At 37.2% G+C, this 18,142-nt stretch overlaps 1 protein-coding gene across 1 annotated transcript; it reads right to left on the bottom strand.

The window, feature by feature from the left end:
• Positions 1–9,379: 9,379 nt before the first annotated feature.
• On the bottom strand, positions 9,380–13,382 carry LOC106106063 (zinc finger protein Elbow). The gene is made up of 2 exons (XM_013286593.1): positions 13,088–13,382; positions 9,380–11,398 (listed from the first exon to the last, which is right to left on the bottom strand). The coding sequence occupies exons 1-2, from the start codon at positions 13,145–13,147 to the stop codon at positions 10,208–10,210; spliced, it is 1,251 nt and encodes a 416-aa protein (XP_013142047.1). The 5' UTR covers positions 13,148–13,382; the 3' UTR covers positions 9,380–10,207.
• Positions 13,383–18,142: the final 4,760 nt, after the last annotated feature.

Below are 18,142 nucleotides of genomic sequence, written 5' to 3'. Positions count from 1 at the left end.
AGAAGCTCAGTGTATTTGACATTTACAGTGGTTACAAACATTCAATGTAACAAACTCGTTTGATTCATTGAATAAAGGAAAAATCACTTTATTTGATTTTAACAACTCTGTGCCATTTAAAAAAACAGGATACATTCATAAAAACCATGATGAGAATACTAACCATGTAAAAACAACATTTAAAAACATTTTAATAAATGCAACAATGTTTACTAATTTAATTAAAAAAATCCTTACAAATTTCAGATATTCCGAATACTTTAAAATAATTCCTGCAGCTTGTTTAAAACTAAAACTGCGTTTAAAATTTTAAAAGTTTCGTGGTTGTAACATTTAATATGCAATAATAATAACATCTTATTGTTATGTACATTTTATATTGAAAACGTTCCAATTAACGAGTCAACAGGAATTTATAAAAAGTTGAACGTATTATATTATTATCACTATGATAAATGTAATTAACAGTGTATTTCAATTGACCTGCAGTTTTTTACATTTTTTGGCGGGAAAAAGCGACAGCTGCTTCCCTTTAAGTGACAAGCAATCGATCAAATTTATGAATCCTCAACAATATCATAAGAACGCCATCTGTTGTCAGAATAAACTATACTCCATACATCGTAATTACAAAATAAAAAATGTATTTATTCCTCATTAGTATTTCTTACACTGTATTTAAATATTTATTTCATTACTAGCTTTCGCCCGCGACTCCGTCCGCGTGGAATTAAAAAAAAAACAAAAATGAATAGCCTATGTGTTCTTCCAGGCTATCTTCTATCTGTGCCAAATTTCATCGAGATTTGTTCAGTCGTTTAAGCTACAAACTAACAAACATCCATCCGTCCATCTATACTTTTGCATTCATATTATTAGTAAGATTAGTAAGATGGCAGATACTTGCCCATGTGTATATGTTGATTACTATTTGACAACGAACGTTTTACTATTTGATATATCACGATGAACTTATAAATTCCGTTTGTAGCGTGACAGCGCAGGGCTGCCTGGTATTATGAATGGGTGTTATTTAAATGCAGATACAGGGTGTCCGGCGGTGATAAATCTCAATACTTGTGCCATTATGTCGGCCATTACGGCACGCCGCTGACCATTTGTTACTCGCACCACTGAATACTTAGTTATAGATCTTAATTTTATTTCATATTAGACCTTTTTTATCTATTTTTTCAAAATGTAAAAACTACATGTTTTTAAAATAAAAATAAATTACTTTATTACTCTAGCATAACACCATCCTTAGTTTAGTGTTGCAAAACAGTCCGAATAAAAATTCTTTCAGTTATTAGTAATGTTTAGTAATTTTGTATCCAAGATTGCAGCTAATGTTGTCATCGAAACGAGATTTAAGTTTTCTTCTGCAGAAATAATTTTATTCTTTGACATTTCACATTAAAATCGTCAGCCGTTTATAAAACACTTACCATTATAGCAAGACACGTGACGAGCTAATGAACGTCAAACAAACATCTGAGACGCCAGCTTTCATCTATGACACGCATTAGCCGCATTAAAACGTTGCCGTCTGGATGTATAACTTGCTGACGTCCACTAATTTATGTGATCAACTACACGTCAATCACAACTTTTAATATAAAACATTTCATTTTAGCCAGACTTATCCGTCTAAGAGCACGCGCACACCTTTAACTCTAATGTCGCAAAACTGTTGTGCGATTGTCGATTGTTTCGCAGCCAATTCAACTGTTATAAATAAAAATTGAGTTGTGTGCGCACTTTCATATAACCTCATAGAAATCGAAGCGCGACTACACAGTTGTGCGATAGTTTTGTCAAAAGTGTGCACGCGTTTTAGCAAATTATAAACTCGTGGCGCTAGTGTGTCGATAATTCACTTCTCTTAATTCTTTTCTTTCATTTATTTCTTCCTAAAGTTTAAACCATAGTAATAAGGATCGGACAACATTTTTAATGAAAAGAATATCGACGTATTAAACAAGTTTTGGATACTGTTTACTGTAATATTGACTATGCACATGCAATAATATTTTCTTTTATTCCAACCGAACCCAGAAAGCCTAATTCAATATGAATATACTAGCTTTCGCCAGCGACTATGTCGGCGCGAAAATAAAAAACAAATGCAAGTAGCCTATGTGTTCTTCCAGACTATCCTCTACATCTCTGCCAAATTTCAACTTAATCCGTTCAGCCGTTTAGGCTACAAACTCTAACAAACATCCATCCATCCATCTAAACTTTCGCATTTATAATATTAGTATGGTTGGAAATGTAATTATCAAGAACCAATTACTTTATACACAATTTGTTATACTTGCTTGCAAACTATTTAAAATAATTATATGTTCATAAAAATGTCGTTCCAGTCCTAAGATACAAGACAGCAAGCGAACTTTATTGGTTAATTAAATTCAATAAAATAAGCCTTTGTCCCGTCGACGAGACACTAATAGGCTATTACTTAAGATATAATTTTAACGCATTATTCATAATTCATGAACGTTCAAGCGAATGGTTTTTAATTTTAATGTTTTGTTGGCATTAACGCGGCCCAGCTGCTACAGCGTGTCTGCGGGAATTTATCGCTCGCCTCTTACGGCGGACGGACGAGTTTGTTTTACATACCAAGTTTATGGGACCAATTAGAAGCCTAGCTTATTAACTAACGTAAAACTGGAGAGTAACGGCCCATCCCGTGCTCTGGCTATTTGTTTTGATAACGTCTGTGTACACAGGTTTTTAACTATTACCAAAATGCCCACACGCCCGTTAAACTGTATGTAGGGGAAATATCGTAATTTGTAACGTTTGTAGTACTGCGTGTGTTTATTCAGGTTTTACAATATTATAGTTACAAGTTATGTAGCTAGTTTAAAATATATTATTTTATGTTTTTTAGATATTATTCCCAACCGTCACCCCGCTCTGTCCGCACGTGAGGACAGATTTCCAAAAATGTTAATCTATCTCACTTGCGACGAGGGGACGGTTGGAACTTATTTTATTACATAACGCTTCTATCTGTCACCTTATTTGTAATAGTGGGACTAAAAGGTGGTACGGATGAAACTTTTCATTCTCACGTGGGGACAGAGCGGGGTGACGGTTGTAAATAATCTTGTTGAAGCTGTTTAGTTGTATATTTATTATGTACTAAGTTGGAACTGGTTATAAAACATTGTAAGTTCATGTAAGATTGTTATCTCAATATATGTATATGATCACTATCTCAAATTGCCTCGATTGGAAATATATAACTTACGTTATAATGTACAAATTTAAATGACAAAATATCATATCTTATTACTAATATCAAATAATTAAAACGAAGCAATTTGATAGCTATTGATTCGAATTGATATTTTATAATTATTCCGTTTGTTGAATCCATAATTCTTATAATGTAAAAATTATTCGCTATATTCTTATTTAATTTTGAAGAGTATTATGACATCAAAAGACGCCACCTATTGATAAATATTTGAACCATTAATATTCTAAATTTAAATTTTTATAAGCCAGTTTCGAATCAATGATTGAGTTTACGCTATATTCAATTGTTTTCATAATTTTGGTGTCATCAATACCACTGATTGTCAAAACTTTCAGAACTATACGTCTGTAGAGAACATTATAACTTTAACTTCACACTTTAAAAGTTAATTAAACTACTTTCAGTGAAACATTGTTCCTAGTTCTATAATTTAGACGTACGCAATTTTGCATTCTTAATTGGTTACTGCATAATTTTATTTACACTTCTGTTAAAACTTATTGGGTTATAAATGCATTCTCTGAAACTATCGGCCAAATACTGAAACGAATCTTACTACATAGAAGCCGTTTACAATATACGTCAGATTTTGTGAGGAATTTGGAGTTTATGAGATGACTTATAATTTAAGTTAAGTTGACGTTTCAATATTCGGCCGTATGTCATTTGTCCCCATTCTACCCATATATGTCATCCGAGATAAAAGGTGCCACAGTATGTTATAAACAAACTAAGTCATGCAGCGTTTACAAAAGAACCCTTCTTCAGACGTTTAATCGAAGACCTCGTGACCCTTGAAAAGGTCTGCTGAACCCAGGCCCGTTATCAGATCTATGGAGTTCGCTATAAAGAGTTCTTATCTGTGCGGGGCCGTAAAGGCGTGTTTATAGTGCTTCCTACTTCCTTAGTGCGTCAGTCGCCGTCGCCGTCGCTTTACCCGAGCACTCTTGTTTACGACTATGTAATTCTTTTTTATTCTTCCATCGGAGCGGTAACGTTTGCTGCGAACCATTTAGATTAGCGCGAAATGCATTAAATGTTTTAAGCTATTCAACCTGAAAAAGTTTTTGAAGATGTGATAAAGTTTTTGTATATTAATTTGAGACTGAATATTCAGTAAATAAGTATGTTTTCACACATCAGTTTAGTGCACATAAATACCTAAGATTAAGGATAACATGTAAACAGCACTTATTGACGAGTCATCATCTCCCCTGCCTTATCCTACTCCCGTAGGGTCGGCGCACCGGGTTTTCGTCCTCCAAAGCACTCTATCCCCGTCATCTCAGTCATCACTCCTTTCTTGATCATGTCATCTTTCACGCAATCCATCCATCTCTTTCTAAGTCTACCTCTACCGGTGTACCCCACCACGTTCATAACTATCCGAAGCGGGTTAGCGTGATTGACTATGGCCTAATCACTCTCAACTTGGGGTTGGCTCCGAACCCACAGTATTGTAAACTACTAAAATTAGACTGCCTCGCGTCTTAATGCATTATCTCCCACTTGCGAGTGAAATTATAAATCAAATTTAAAAAAAATCATCCATCGTCTGGGAATATTACTGTTGACATGACTCGATGTTTGTCAGTCCGTCCGTCCGCATTAAAGCGCGCGTCTTCATCTAATGGATTTTAGCGTCTGAAATGTTTACTCAGTGTCTCTCAAGAATATTCTCCCTTGAAATTTAGCGTTGAAGGACATTCATTTTATTAATAAATTAAGTTGTTTGTTTTCGTTTTGAAGGTCGGATGTTGTCTATCGGGTCTGATTTTGTTTAAAACATTGCATTTCAAACAAATACGTGTTTCTTGTGGGTAGCTAGAAGTTTCCTGATCAAGTTAAAGTTAGTTAAGTGATAGCAACAAGTTTTGATTTATTGTTCTCCCTTTAGTTGTAAATATGAAGGCTCTTGTTTTTAAGTCTTTAGCGATAGCCACATATTAGGTGAACTGTTCAAATCTTACAAACATAAATCGGAAATTAAAGCAAACACAAACATCCATAAAATCTCCTTAAACTTTAAATTGCAAGTAATACTCATATCTTGAATTACCAGCTGCTTTCATTTTAATTTGTAATGTAATTTCGCACTTACTGAGTCAATTAAAAATAAAACAAGCTGCTACTTGAAAGCCGCGGTAGTCGACTGATAAAGAAATCTAAACTTCGAGTACTGACGGGAGCGAAACGCTTGAAATAAAATGCAAGGTAAAAAAAGGACTGACAGCAAACGCTAATCTGAGCCGACAGCGCGGCGCGGGGGCGCGGCGGACTTCAAAGCGGCGCAGGGGAACGCGGGGAGTGCGGGGCAGTAAGAGGGGAAGGGTGCCCGTCCTGCGTTAATCACTCTTCCACTCGAGTGTACGATGCTTATCTGCCCATTGCGTTGCGCTGCCACGTATCAAATTATATTGACTTTGACAGTACCCGCTATATTATTACCCGTAGTGTTGCCACACATCCGGTTTACGACATTAAAGAGGATAAATAAAAAATTACGACCACTGTTAGGCTATTATTTGAATTTTTGTTTATTGCTTGGTGAACGACTACTAATTTGGTGTCAAAAAAATAACAAATTAAAGCAGAAAATCAGTTATCTCATCACAACCTTTCGTCCTTTTCATTTTTAAGTCCTGTGTAGTTGCTTAATTCTGATGTCTCGGGAATATTTGTCAAAGTACAGCAACACCGGAGGTAAATGGTACAAAAAACCAACAACGTCACGGCTGAGCAAGTCTTGCGATGTTTGCAAATTAGCATTGGAAATGCGCAGCCCTTAACGCGCTTGTTTTACCTAATCGTGTTACATCGTAGACTAGCATGTTCAAATGCAACGTATTAGCCTAGCAAATAGTAAAAGTTAGTGCTGTTTTTTGTATGTTTTATTAAACTATGTTTATTTACTGACCATTACTGCTCGGAATTTTAAATTCCTTATCCTCATGATAAGGTTATTTTTCGTTGGTAAAACATTATTACTGCCCAAGACTTCATGTCGATTATATTTTTAGGGGCTGTGTAGTTTCTGTTTTTATAAAAATACTAGGTAACAGCGTCAGCGTTAAATCCCAAATTGTATTTTCACGTCTAGCATATTGTAAGAGACGGTTAGAAAGCGCAATATTTAAGATTCGTTTTAATATACGGCCATAAAAGTGTCCATTGTTTAAAGTCTTATTTATCCTTTCTTCAGTCAGTTATTCATTTTTATTTGTCTTTCGTGGTATCATGTACAAAGTATAAAGTTTAACAAATCTTTTTGTCCCTGTTCTGTGTAATGTCGTGCGGTGGTCAGTCCATCAGCAGTAGGCTACTGCAAGGATTTGTGGTTTGCTTGGTGGCTCAGCAGTGGCGGGAGCTTGGGCGACGTACTACAATGACAAAATGACATGATGTACTTAAATGTTATAGGCAGAAACACAACTAAGACTTTGAAAGAACGTTATTATGTTTTTCGCCAGTTGTTGCTCTCAAAACTTCTATACAGAATTTTGATAAAATCTAGGAAAAAATAGCCTATGTTACTCAGTGATAATGTAGTTTTCTTATGGTGAAAGAATTTTTAAAATCGGTCCAGTAGTTTTTGAGTTAAGGCGTTACGTAAAAAACAACAAATTTTCCCCCTCAAAATATTAAATACGGATTCAATTAAGAATGTCTCTGGATGAATAGATTGTTCCGGATTCGGTTTGTTGTTTTAATTGGAATAATCTACGAAAGACAGGTTCTTAAAGTTTTTTGTCAGAAAAATAACTGTTTTTATGATATAAAAATGCACGCAATATTGTGTCACTGTACTAAAATAATTAGTGTGAAGGTAATTATTGTCATATGTCAACGTAAAACTGTCTCACAATAGCTAATGACGCATGTGTGTCAAATGTACATTAAAAATTAAATAGCAACGCACTTTGTCACGCGAGTGTACCGCGCGGTCGGCGGCGACATCAAAGTACGCGGCTCTTTTGAAGTGACGAGTTCCGACGCCGCACAACACGTTGCTTCTCCGCATGGGCATGCATGCGAAGGACTCTTAGTAGTTAGAAATACTATGTTAGTGTTTATGTTAGTATTATAATATGAATCTTTAGATCTAATACAGTATTTTAATTCTGTTAAAATCAGAACCATTACATAACATATTAATTTCAATTCGCCTTATCTGCTTGTTTAAACTAACACATATTTGTTATATTTGAAGTAGATTTATCACATTTAAGTCGACGTATGTACCGTACATACACGTGTACAGTATAATTTTTCAATACAATTTGCAAACTTGTCAGAACGATATCCCATTTGCCAATAGCAATAAACACCTGTCGATGCGATGCAAACGAATTTAATCTAAAAGCATAAAGTCATAAAGTCGTTTATTGATTACGTGACTGGAATGGATGGTAGTTTTAGCGGAGTTTGTGAAGTGACCATTAGAATAACATTAAGCGCTCGACTCCAAAGTTATGGCTGAATTTCTCAACAGCGTTATAACGTTAACAATATTAATATGTTAATAATGTTAATAAATTACAGGTCGGTAATTAACTTTCACGAGCGGAGAGTGCAGGCTGTGAATTTCAACATCTTATTATTTTAATGTTTCTCAGATAATATGGCGAATTTATACGACTCGGTCGGAATGCAAATAAGTGCAGTACCTAGTATCGAATCCAATTAAATTTTATATTTTTTTAATTGTAATCCGCAGTATGTAAAATGATTGCGGGAGAACGGGAGAACAGAGGCAGGGGTTACCAACATAACGGAAAGTCGTAACTTCATAATAGTTGTTGATGCAGATATAATCTTTAAAGCGTTTATTTTGAAGATATAAACATAAGTTTATTGCAGTGTAATGATTGGTTTTATGCACTTATTTAAGAAAAAACATTACTTATTGACGTTTCTTAACGTTATGTTTATTTCGCAAAACAGTTTAGATAAATAATTATATTTAAGGTAATGTTTGGATACATTAATTATAATGTACTTGATTCGATGTGGAATAAATAATAATTACATGGTAATAATAAAGTCACATTAAAATTGAATTATTACGATGTCTGCTCTGACTGCATGATGAGGACTTATTACTTATTAAATATGACTAAGTAATCTTTGACTTTTTCTTCAAGTCACATAAACGATTTGGACTGTGGCACATAATTACAATGATCTAAATAAATTGCTCTAAAACAATTACGTTATTACATTTTTTTTTACTAAATAATGTGTATAATGATATACTAAGGCATTAACTTAATCGCAACTAAGTAAGGAAATAGAACGCAATAGCCGTTCATTACTATAACATTAACTACAACGCCATAAATGTTACAACAGATAGAAGCCTAGATAAGAGCTAAGTAATACGTGAGCTGGAATTACTCAACATAAAGTGTACAATTGAGTCGACGCCAGATTAGTGTTACGCGATTTATTGCATTCCTTTGTTAGATGTAATAGGTACGGTTTATGAATAACTCATTGTCATTGAAGCGATCGTTACATTAATTTGAAAGATGATAGGGTTGCAGCGCTGTGGTGCGGTGTGGCGCGGTGTGGCGCGGTGCGGCAGCGGGCCGGAGGCGTCAACAAATGGCACGTCTAGACCTACCATCGGTCATAATATTTCAACGCTAGTAAATGCACCGCGGAGCGTGATGTATGGCGACAGACAGACAGATAAATTGCTCATAATTTATTGTTGTGGAAGCCGCAACGGTCCTAATTACGGACGCTCGCGGATCTGAGTCACACGGTGTTGCAGAGAAAAATGATTTGCGATCACAATCGATTGCACTGCGAGGCCGATACCTTGTGAAAGCTATCGCCGGATCTGCTGACGCGTCTGCACACTCAAATTGTTATATACGGCTGACGGGTGTGATTAGCGAAATAGATTGCATTTTATACACATTTTGCTGTTTTGTATTGTAATATTCACTTAATAAACGACTCATTTATGCTAATCGATTGTTTCTGTAAAGTAATGTAAACATTTTTTTCACTAAATTTAGGATACAGCACGATTTGAATGTAAATGTATTTTCTGGATAGTTTGGTAGGAGAATTAAAACGAGAGTTTCTGAATTAAATATTTACGTATATTTTTTTTTCAATTTTATATTCGTTTATAACAACAAATCTTTATGTCAACAGATATCGATTGCAAGAACTTACAGTGTAGTGTCAATTCGTAAGAATCTAGTACATGCAATTACGAGCTTCTGTCCACAGATACAATTAATGTGTTCAACATCGATAGTATTACATCTATTTATCATTTTATGTCAGACAACAGAGTGCCGGTACAGCAAGCGATCAAATGTAAATCACTAAATAAATTGTGTTCAAATCTTATGAGATAAAAGTAGAAAGTGGCTACACAAATAACCCGGACATTGATTTGCGGTAACATTTATATTTTACAATAATTACTTTAGCGCATACTATTCCTTAACTTTAAGTTGCAGAGATATGTGATTAGTGTCATCAGGTATTTTTCGAAATACATCGATTACATAAAAAATACAAACACAATTAATTAACAATTCTCAATAATTATTCGCAACAACTAAAAAAAACTATTTAAATTACTTCTATCGATTTGGTACATAGAAATTTCGTTATTCTAGCTATAAAAGTAAAGACCGCGCACGCAGCGAGGAGCGGCGGCGGCGAGGCGAGAGAGGAGTCCTCGCGGAGTCCGCTGCACTAAACTATAACGAATATTACGAGTTAGAGATCACAGCTGGTGTGGCCACTAGGCCTTCGCGTCCGACGATGATATGAGCCGACTAGAAACTGGAAGAACACTAACCTATATTTACACTTCCTCCGTTCCGATTGTCCGTTTACGAATGGGCGTTAGCGATCGGCGCCCCCCTTCTTGTGTGCGTGGAGCGCCGACGGTCCTCACGGGTGCAGCGGCCGTGGGCCAAAAAGCGGGTACGAAGGGAAGTAGGCGGCCAGCGAGGGGTGTGGAGGCAGCGGGAAAGGCAGCGGCGGCGACGACACCAGGTGCGAGGGCTTGCTGTACGGATGGAAGCGCGGTGTGAGCGGCGACAGCGGCGGCGTGGGGTACGTGCGCTGCAACAGCGGGTGTGTTGCGCTTAGCATCGATAGGCTTGGGCTGGATTCCCCGCTCGCCGTGTGCGACCGTAAATGTTGAAGCAGCTCTTCTGAGGTTGCGAATCGTTTCCCACAGTAGGCAGAATCACCCGCCATCCAACTGCACACAAAGGGCAGCTGCGACGCTGCCGCCAGTGCCGCCAGCTGAGCGTGGGCGTATGCGGCAGCGGCAGGGTGTCCGCTCGGCAGGGAGAACGGTGTCTTGGCGTGATCGCACTGAGCGCAGCCGGCGGGACAAACCGCAGATTTGAGCAAATGAGAACTTAAAGAACAGCCTGTGCAGTACGGATCCCGGCAGATGCCAAGATCGCTTCCTGGAGCCTTCATTCTGGCATAGGCGAGGTATGGATTTAGACCGTTCTTTAATGCGTGGTGTTGAGCGGCCATTAAACTGCTAGTCATTAAATCCATCGGAAGCGGGAAGCCGCTCGGAGTTAATCCACCCAGGAAGGCCGAGGACGTCACTGGTACACTGGGCTTGAAGCTTGAAGATTCTTTGGTTTCGGCACTAGACGTCAGGGACGTCGGTATGTATGGTAACTTGGACGCTGAGCTGGTCAGCTCCGCATTAGATTTTGCAGGAATCGGGGAATTGAGAGGACTGGACCGTTCCTCCGATTTCTCCGATGGTGTTTTGCGATGTGCAGGTGGTGACGTGCGTTGAGACGAGGAACTCTGATTGCTATGGCACCGGGCCTGCACTGGAGTCGTCGACGTGCTCCCTTTAGAAGAGAGAGGCGTCTTCGAATGTGGGTTGGCCGAAGACCTGTCCTCCGGAGTTCTAGTCTTTTCTCTCGTCAGGCATGACTCGTAGGGCTTGAAGCTTGGTTTGTTATCCATGTGTATGGTTGTTTTGTCTTCGTACTTCTTGCTGGCTTTCTCTGCGGCGGAGATCAGTTTGGGGTTGGGTGTGTCGGCGCCGATGGCACTGCAGGTCTGCGCTAAAAGCGCCAGCGGGCTCTTTTTCGCGTCGAGCTGCAACAAAGAGAGGTTTATGAAATGAAACGTCGGGTCAAGGTTGCGAGTGACGGGCACACAAAGGGACCGCGGGGTGGCGAGGTGCCGGGGCTGGGGGAGTCCAATCACGCGGCCGACGCGCCATTATCCGCGCGTCTGGCAGCCGTCGGCTTCGCTTGACATTTCACTCGGCTCCCGCATGATGTAATCTCCCAGTGAAAAGGGCAATTTGTGCCGCTGAATTTGCGGCGCGCCTGAACTTGTGGCGCGCTGTCAACTCTATTATCGCGGGAGTGGCGTTACTGCCTCAATGAACATTCGGGGGAATATTTTATATTCAGCGTAAATTTGTTGATTTTGCTTTTTAAAATTGAGCTTTTCCAATTCAGTTTGTAGCTTGTATAAAACAATGTTGGTTATAATTAAATGTTACTTATGCAATGCGGTTTTAAAGCATGCAGAGTTGTATATAATTATGCTATCAAGCATTTCGTTATCCTAACGATAAACTTACTGTTTATCACGATATTTACTTAAATTGAAGAAATAACTAAATACATCAGTGATGTTGACATAAAAAATTTAAATGTTATCAGAGAAAAACCTACATCAATTATCAATGCTTATTTTTAACTCTACTGTAACTATTTAAACATTTTAATTATGATAACAATTATATGAAATTGTAAAGAAATGAAAACAACGCGAAATAAGAGGTTTAGATAAACGTTTATGTAAATTGCGATCATTAATTTTATGGCACATCAAATATTCAATTCCACGTTCAAAAAAGAAAATACATTTCAGTCACGAATTTGACTTTGAGATAAAAAGTTTTTATATGTTTGTTGTTTACTCTTATTATTATTAAAATATTGTCCAACCAACACTGGTTCGTGATGCTTTATTGCAAAGTATAAGAAAAGAATAACAAAAAATTCGTAAACTAATTTTTGAAGTTGCAAAAAATAGTATTTTTATATCCATTGCATTCAATAATCTTATGTTTTTTATGTTGCCATAATTATCCTCTTTTTCCTCTGTTTATGATGATTTAAAAATAAAAAGATATGTTACGAGATAAACTTACTAAAACTTTGATGTTAGCCTAGTTATTATTCCAAGATAGCAATAGTTTTATCCAATTAGACTATGAAGTAGGATTAAAGTTTATGTTTTAACAAAAACGTTTTACTTTTGTTTTTATTCGAAGTTCATAAAATAATGTTAAAATTTTACAGCGTCTTTATGATTTTACTATAAGTAGTTTTGTTTCTAGAGAACAAAAGCATTTTTGTTACCTTTTGGTTATTATTTAAAATGTAATAAAAAAATGAATTGGTAATAAGAACTAATTTTTTTCCTATTGAAGACTTAAAACATAATTTTTTCCATGTAATTTTAAGAAATAGCCAACTTTGCAAACACTTATTTTTGATCGAAAAAATATAATTATTTTATGTGAAAATTTTGGATTTAATTACTTGTGCACGTTTTAATACATTTTATAGACAATTTGATTTTTCAATAAACGTTTTACAATAAATGTTATAACACGAGTTTTTTAGGAGGTTTAATTTTTTACCTCGCGAGGAAAAATTAAGAGTTGTTTTTTGATCAAAATGTTATGAAAAAAGTTTTGTGATTGCCAACAGTTTAATACACCTGTCCAACTGTCAAAATAAATAAAGCTGTCTACAAACGCACCGTGGTGGGCAGCGGCGACAGGTAATCCGGTCGCAGGTACTGGTTGCTAGACGTGAGCATATTGCTCCACAAGACGGTATCCTTTTCCAGCTTTGATAATTTCTTCACTCACAAAAATAATTGTAGCACTTCACGAAATGAATACTCCGTTGTCAGCACATAATCCACAAGTCACAGGCACTGGGTAGCGACGCGTGCGGCTCGCACGACTGACGGCGGAGGACTGAGTCCCGTCGTGTCCGTGTGCGCCGTCCCCCCGCGCCTGTCAGAGCGCTGTCACTCGTCGCTTCGCCATTTTTGCATTGTGTGTACTTTGCGGGAGCTTAGCCGTCTTATCCCCACCGCCGCTTGACACCCCGTCCCCGTCTGTCGCTCTCTTTCTCGCGCGAGAAAAATTGCTAGAGCGCTTTCCGCGTTTTGATGAAAGGATTATATGAAACATGCAAAGACGATGCGACGACAGAGATGCATGGCGGGGAAATTGAATAGCCGAGGTAAACGGCTGCTCGGTAATAATTTAGTTTGATCGTCATCTGCGCGCGTTTTGACGGCGCACGATGTTGACTTTTGAGCGGCGTGTAAAAACTGCGTCACGCTGAGATGCGGACATCAGAGATCGCTATCTGAATGCATTTAAATGCCACTGTCAAAATGTTTACTGCTGGGACAACGACGGCAACCTCTTTATGTTCTTATCATTTGTTATTAATCATTTTTTCTGAATATTTAAAACTTTACAAGTTTCCTTTAAAAGAGATTTATTAAAGCCGTAAGTACTTATATGTTATGTATGTTAATTTTATGAAAAATGATAAAAATACAGTTACAAATTAATTATTTGCCCAATTCTGTTATAAAAGGTAAGTAAATACAGAATATTCTTACAAATTGATACGGGATGATATAAACCGATTCTTGATATAATATTATCTGGTCTACTATTATAGTTTAATTATTACATTCACTGACAAAATAACAATAAACAGCTACTTCCTGTCGATTTTCTGTCGGGTCCTGTCTACCCTTATCACCCAAGCCCGTTCATATACAACGTTGTATATGGCCGAATGGCTCTACTGCCATTAAGTTTGTAAACTATGTTTTGGATTGAATCAACATAATATACAGCCAACATAACAGATAAGTAACTTGGCTATATGTTTTTATGTTTTAAGAAAAAACTTATTGGAAAAATTCATTACATAGATTAAAAAAAACCTCTAGTAACTTGTACAAATGTATTAAATGATTCAAAATAATTTTAAAAGGTTGTAAAATAATTTGAGTTGTAAAAGATTAGCTTTAGTTTGGTGTTAAGTGATTACTATTGTTTACTACTGGGGGCCGGACCACCGGCGATGGGGTGAAAACCGACATTTCATTGTTTATTTAGTTCCAACAAAGCGCTAGTCATTTTAACTACGTAATCGAACATCTTTTGTTATTTCCTTTCAAGGCTTTATAATGTAATCACTTTTAGTTTTCACTTTTATTATTTAGAATGTTGCTTAACCGGTGTTTAAAGAAATCGAAACATCAATTTACGTAAATGATGTGTTTAAATCTTATTATTTTTTTAACTTATCTTGCTAAAGTAATTTTTTGAGATGATAAACTAAGCAGTATAAGTAAAAAGTATACAAATATCGTGTTTTCATTTAATTATACATAATTAATATTGGTCGAGATCGTCCAAGGCGGATTTATGCCTCGTAGATTGAAGAAATACTCAAGAAAGGCGATATCAAGAACACCTGAAAATTACCTGCATGTGTGTACTACCTATGAATGTGGAAACCGTCTCAAATGCTTCGTCATTTCTGCCTACCCTATCGTTTTATGTCGCAGTAAAAGTGTTCTATGAAATGAGACTGATTCTACTCTGTTCTTGAAAACCCTGCCTGATCCAGTCGTCTAATTGGACTATCTTCTTACCTTCAGGTTCACTAAACACATTGACTTATGGTCAAATAAGAACAAAACGTTGTTAGGTTCAGTAATCGAAGGTGACTTGTCGAATCCGGAGCGGCGTGGGAGCTGACAGGGCAGGCGGACGCCGCGTCACGCCGGCAACAATCACTGATGTAATAAACGCCGACAAGACGCCCCACTAGGGTTGCCACCAGAAACTATACGGTTTCTTTTACTTTTTAAAATAAACGTCGATCTTATGATATTTAAAAAATTACTTTAATGATTTTTGTTCTCAATATCATTTTGTTGTACTTTTTGTATGAATACAGACATTAGTAGTCAAGATCTAAAGTGACATTAAAACTGTGTTCCTGTTGTGACAACCCTGCGCACATCAAACGTGCCGCGGCAGACAGGGCGTGACGCGCGTGGCTACTGTCCCGGCGGGGCGCTGCACGCTGGACGCTGGACACGATGAGAGCGTCTTTTTAACCCGCTGTCACCGTGACACGACCTACCTTCAACTTAAGAACAAGCCATAGAACATGGGTGATTCGAAAATTGGAGCATCGGTGCACTAAGCAAAATTCAAATGATAAAAAAAAAATGTTAGATAACATTTTATTCGTATATTATTACTGAATTCAAAATCCTTAAAACATTTACCATCCATTAGTATGAAGTGTTGTGAGTCCAATGAATATCAACTATTCCGCCCCAACCGGAGAATCGTGGAGAGTTTGAAGTGCAGCCTGCTCGGTGGCGCTCGGCCTCGGCGCTATCTAGACGTGCCTAGACGTTTCTAGACGTTTCCCTAAGCAAATACATCGCGCAACTAGCGCCGAGCGGCGACGGACGACAACCACTTAGTGGCCGCATTGTGCCCGCAGCGATACCGGCACACCACACAGACTTAGGAACACTTAGATAGAACAGCAAGAATTTTAATACAGTTTTTAGCAGATTTTGATTTTGTTACTGTAATAAATTTGGTACAGAAGGTAGATGAGCTGACAAAATAATTTCACATTTAAATCGCCTTTCTAAAAATCACTATATTTAGTGGTATTGATGGCTTTATTATAGGGAAAGGAATATGTAATTCTGCGTTTTGTTTCCTATTAATATGTACAACTTTCAACCAACAAACTAAAGATGAATTTTCTTTTAAATTATTGTGCCAATTCTGTTAGATTAGTAATGTTAGTTCAGTAAGAGATGTCTGAAAGCAAGTCACCGTGCGACTTCCGCAGATAGGAGCGCGGTTGACACGGCCAGGCGACGCTCGAGTTCGCACACGTCGTGTTTGCACACATTACGTATGCATTCACGTACTCTGTATTAAACTTTAAATAATTTAGCACACGCTGACGTTGTTATAATACAATGAAAGCTTACAACTACTGTATTTAATAAATAAAATAATTTTATCAGAATTGAAGATTTAAAATTTGATTAGACCGTTCCATAAATTGCTTAACTCTATAAAAAGTACAGTCAAGCAATAACTGTAAACAATTTTTCAACGGCGGTTTTTCTATATTTTTTCTTCAACCTTATTCGACAAATTAAAGTGGTATAAGTTTTAAAAGCTCTTGATAGAGTCGTGACTAGTGGTGTGCTAACAACATACTTTAGTTCGGAAACTGCAGTATTTCCGACGTTTATTGCGCGAGGAACATCGCTGCTGCCGTTTGCGGTTCATTAGTGCCGCCGTATGCAAATACTTGCTGCTTACTCCAGCCGGTGTGAGGCCATTCTTATCTTCTACCAGCGTATTCGGAGCTTACTTCTTTACTAAGTTAATCCTTATCTGTTAATTGTAACGTTTTCTTTAACATTGTCGCATTGGTGACAATCGTGAATTCATTTTAAAGTTTATTCCTTTAAATTTCTTACATTATTCACTTTGTTTGATTTGTTATTAATTTAACGGCTATATACTGAAACGAAACTTATATATTTACTACAAATGTAGCTATTACATCTTACTAAAATCATTAATGCGTAAGTGTAGATGTATGGATGGATGTTTATTAGAGTTTGTAGACTAAACGCCTGAACGGATTTAGATGAAATTTGGCAGAGATGAGGAGGATAGTCTGGAAGAACACATAGGCTACTTTCTATTGATTTTTTTTGATACTTTGGGAAGAAGTCGCGGGCGAAAGTTAGTATTACCATAACATTTCGGTATTCGGCCGAATGGTCTTTAGAAAATAAGATTGTATTTGTATTTCTAAGCATAAGTTTACTCCATACATAACTAAATAACTGTAGTTTCGTTCTAGCTATATGTTTACTTGTTGTGTAGATTGTAGTGTGATGTGGCGAGGGTCACGGGTGCTGCAGCATATTGGCAGCAAGTTCCTGGAGCCTCGCAGATGATGGATGGCGGCGGGTGATTTATACCGCCCATCAGCTCGCTTCTATTTATGCACTTATTGTGAGGGTAAAGCGATCATAATTCATAATGTCACCGGCTCATACCACAAGCTGTAGCGGGTAGAATTTTCTCACATAACACCTGACAATCTTAAGTTGGAGTTAAATTAATTAATTTTGTATTAAATATTTGGTAGCTGTAAAAAATAAAACATCTTACAGGAATACGAAAAATAATATTTATTGCAGTAAAGAAGCGATATCAAAAGGTTTAATTTTTTTTGTTGAGTTTGTTATGGTATGGTATACATGAAATTGCATTACTCCACTTACGAATAGTACTTCATTCTAAACATAGTAAAAATCCACAATTTGCCCTTCCTATTAGTATTTAAATTAATAATGATCTTATACTGATTCTAATAGTTATCGAAGTAAAAGTCATCCTCGCTGTAAACTTATCACTTGCACCACACCGCAAAAGACTGGTTCGGAGCTCATTAGTCGAAAAGATAATCAATCACGGGGAATTACCGCGCGCCGAGAGCTGCCCGCTGTCGAAATGTTTACCATCGCGCGCACTACCGCACCTCACTACCTTAGAGCGGGCGCACACCTTTGACTAAACTATCCCACAACGGTTGTGCGATTTTTTTGTGACTGAACGGCCACTGTTTGCCTTGAAGAGGCATTTACAGATTCACCGGGCTTGAGGTGGCCGAGCGCAGATGGCGCTTAGCCTAAACCTCGTTTATG

The sequence above is a fragment of the Papilio polytes genome, unplaced genomic scaffold (assembly GCF_000836215.1).
Source record: "Papilio polytes unplaced genomic scaffold, Ppol_1.0 DF822511.1, whole genome shotgun sequence".
Taxonomy (NCBI): Eukaryota; Metazoa; Arthropoda; class Insecta; order Lepidoptera; family Papilionidae; genus Papilio; species Papilio polytes.
This window is presented reverse-complemented; position numbering and strand designations above follow the sequence as displayed.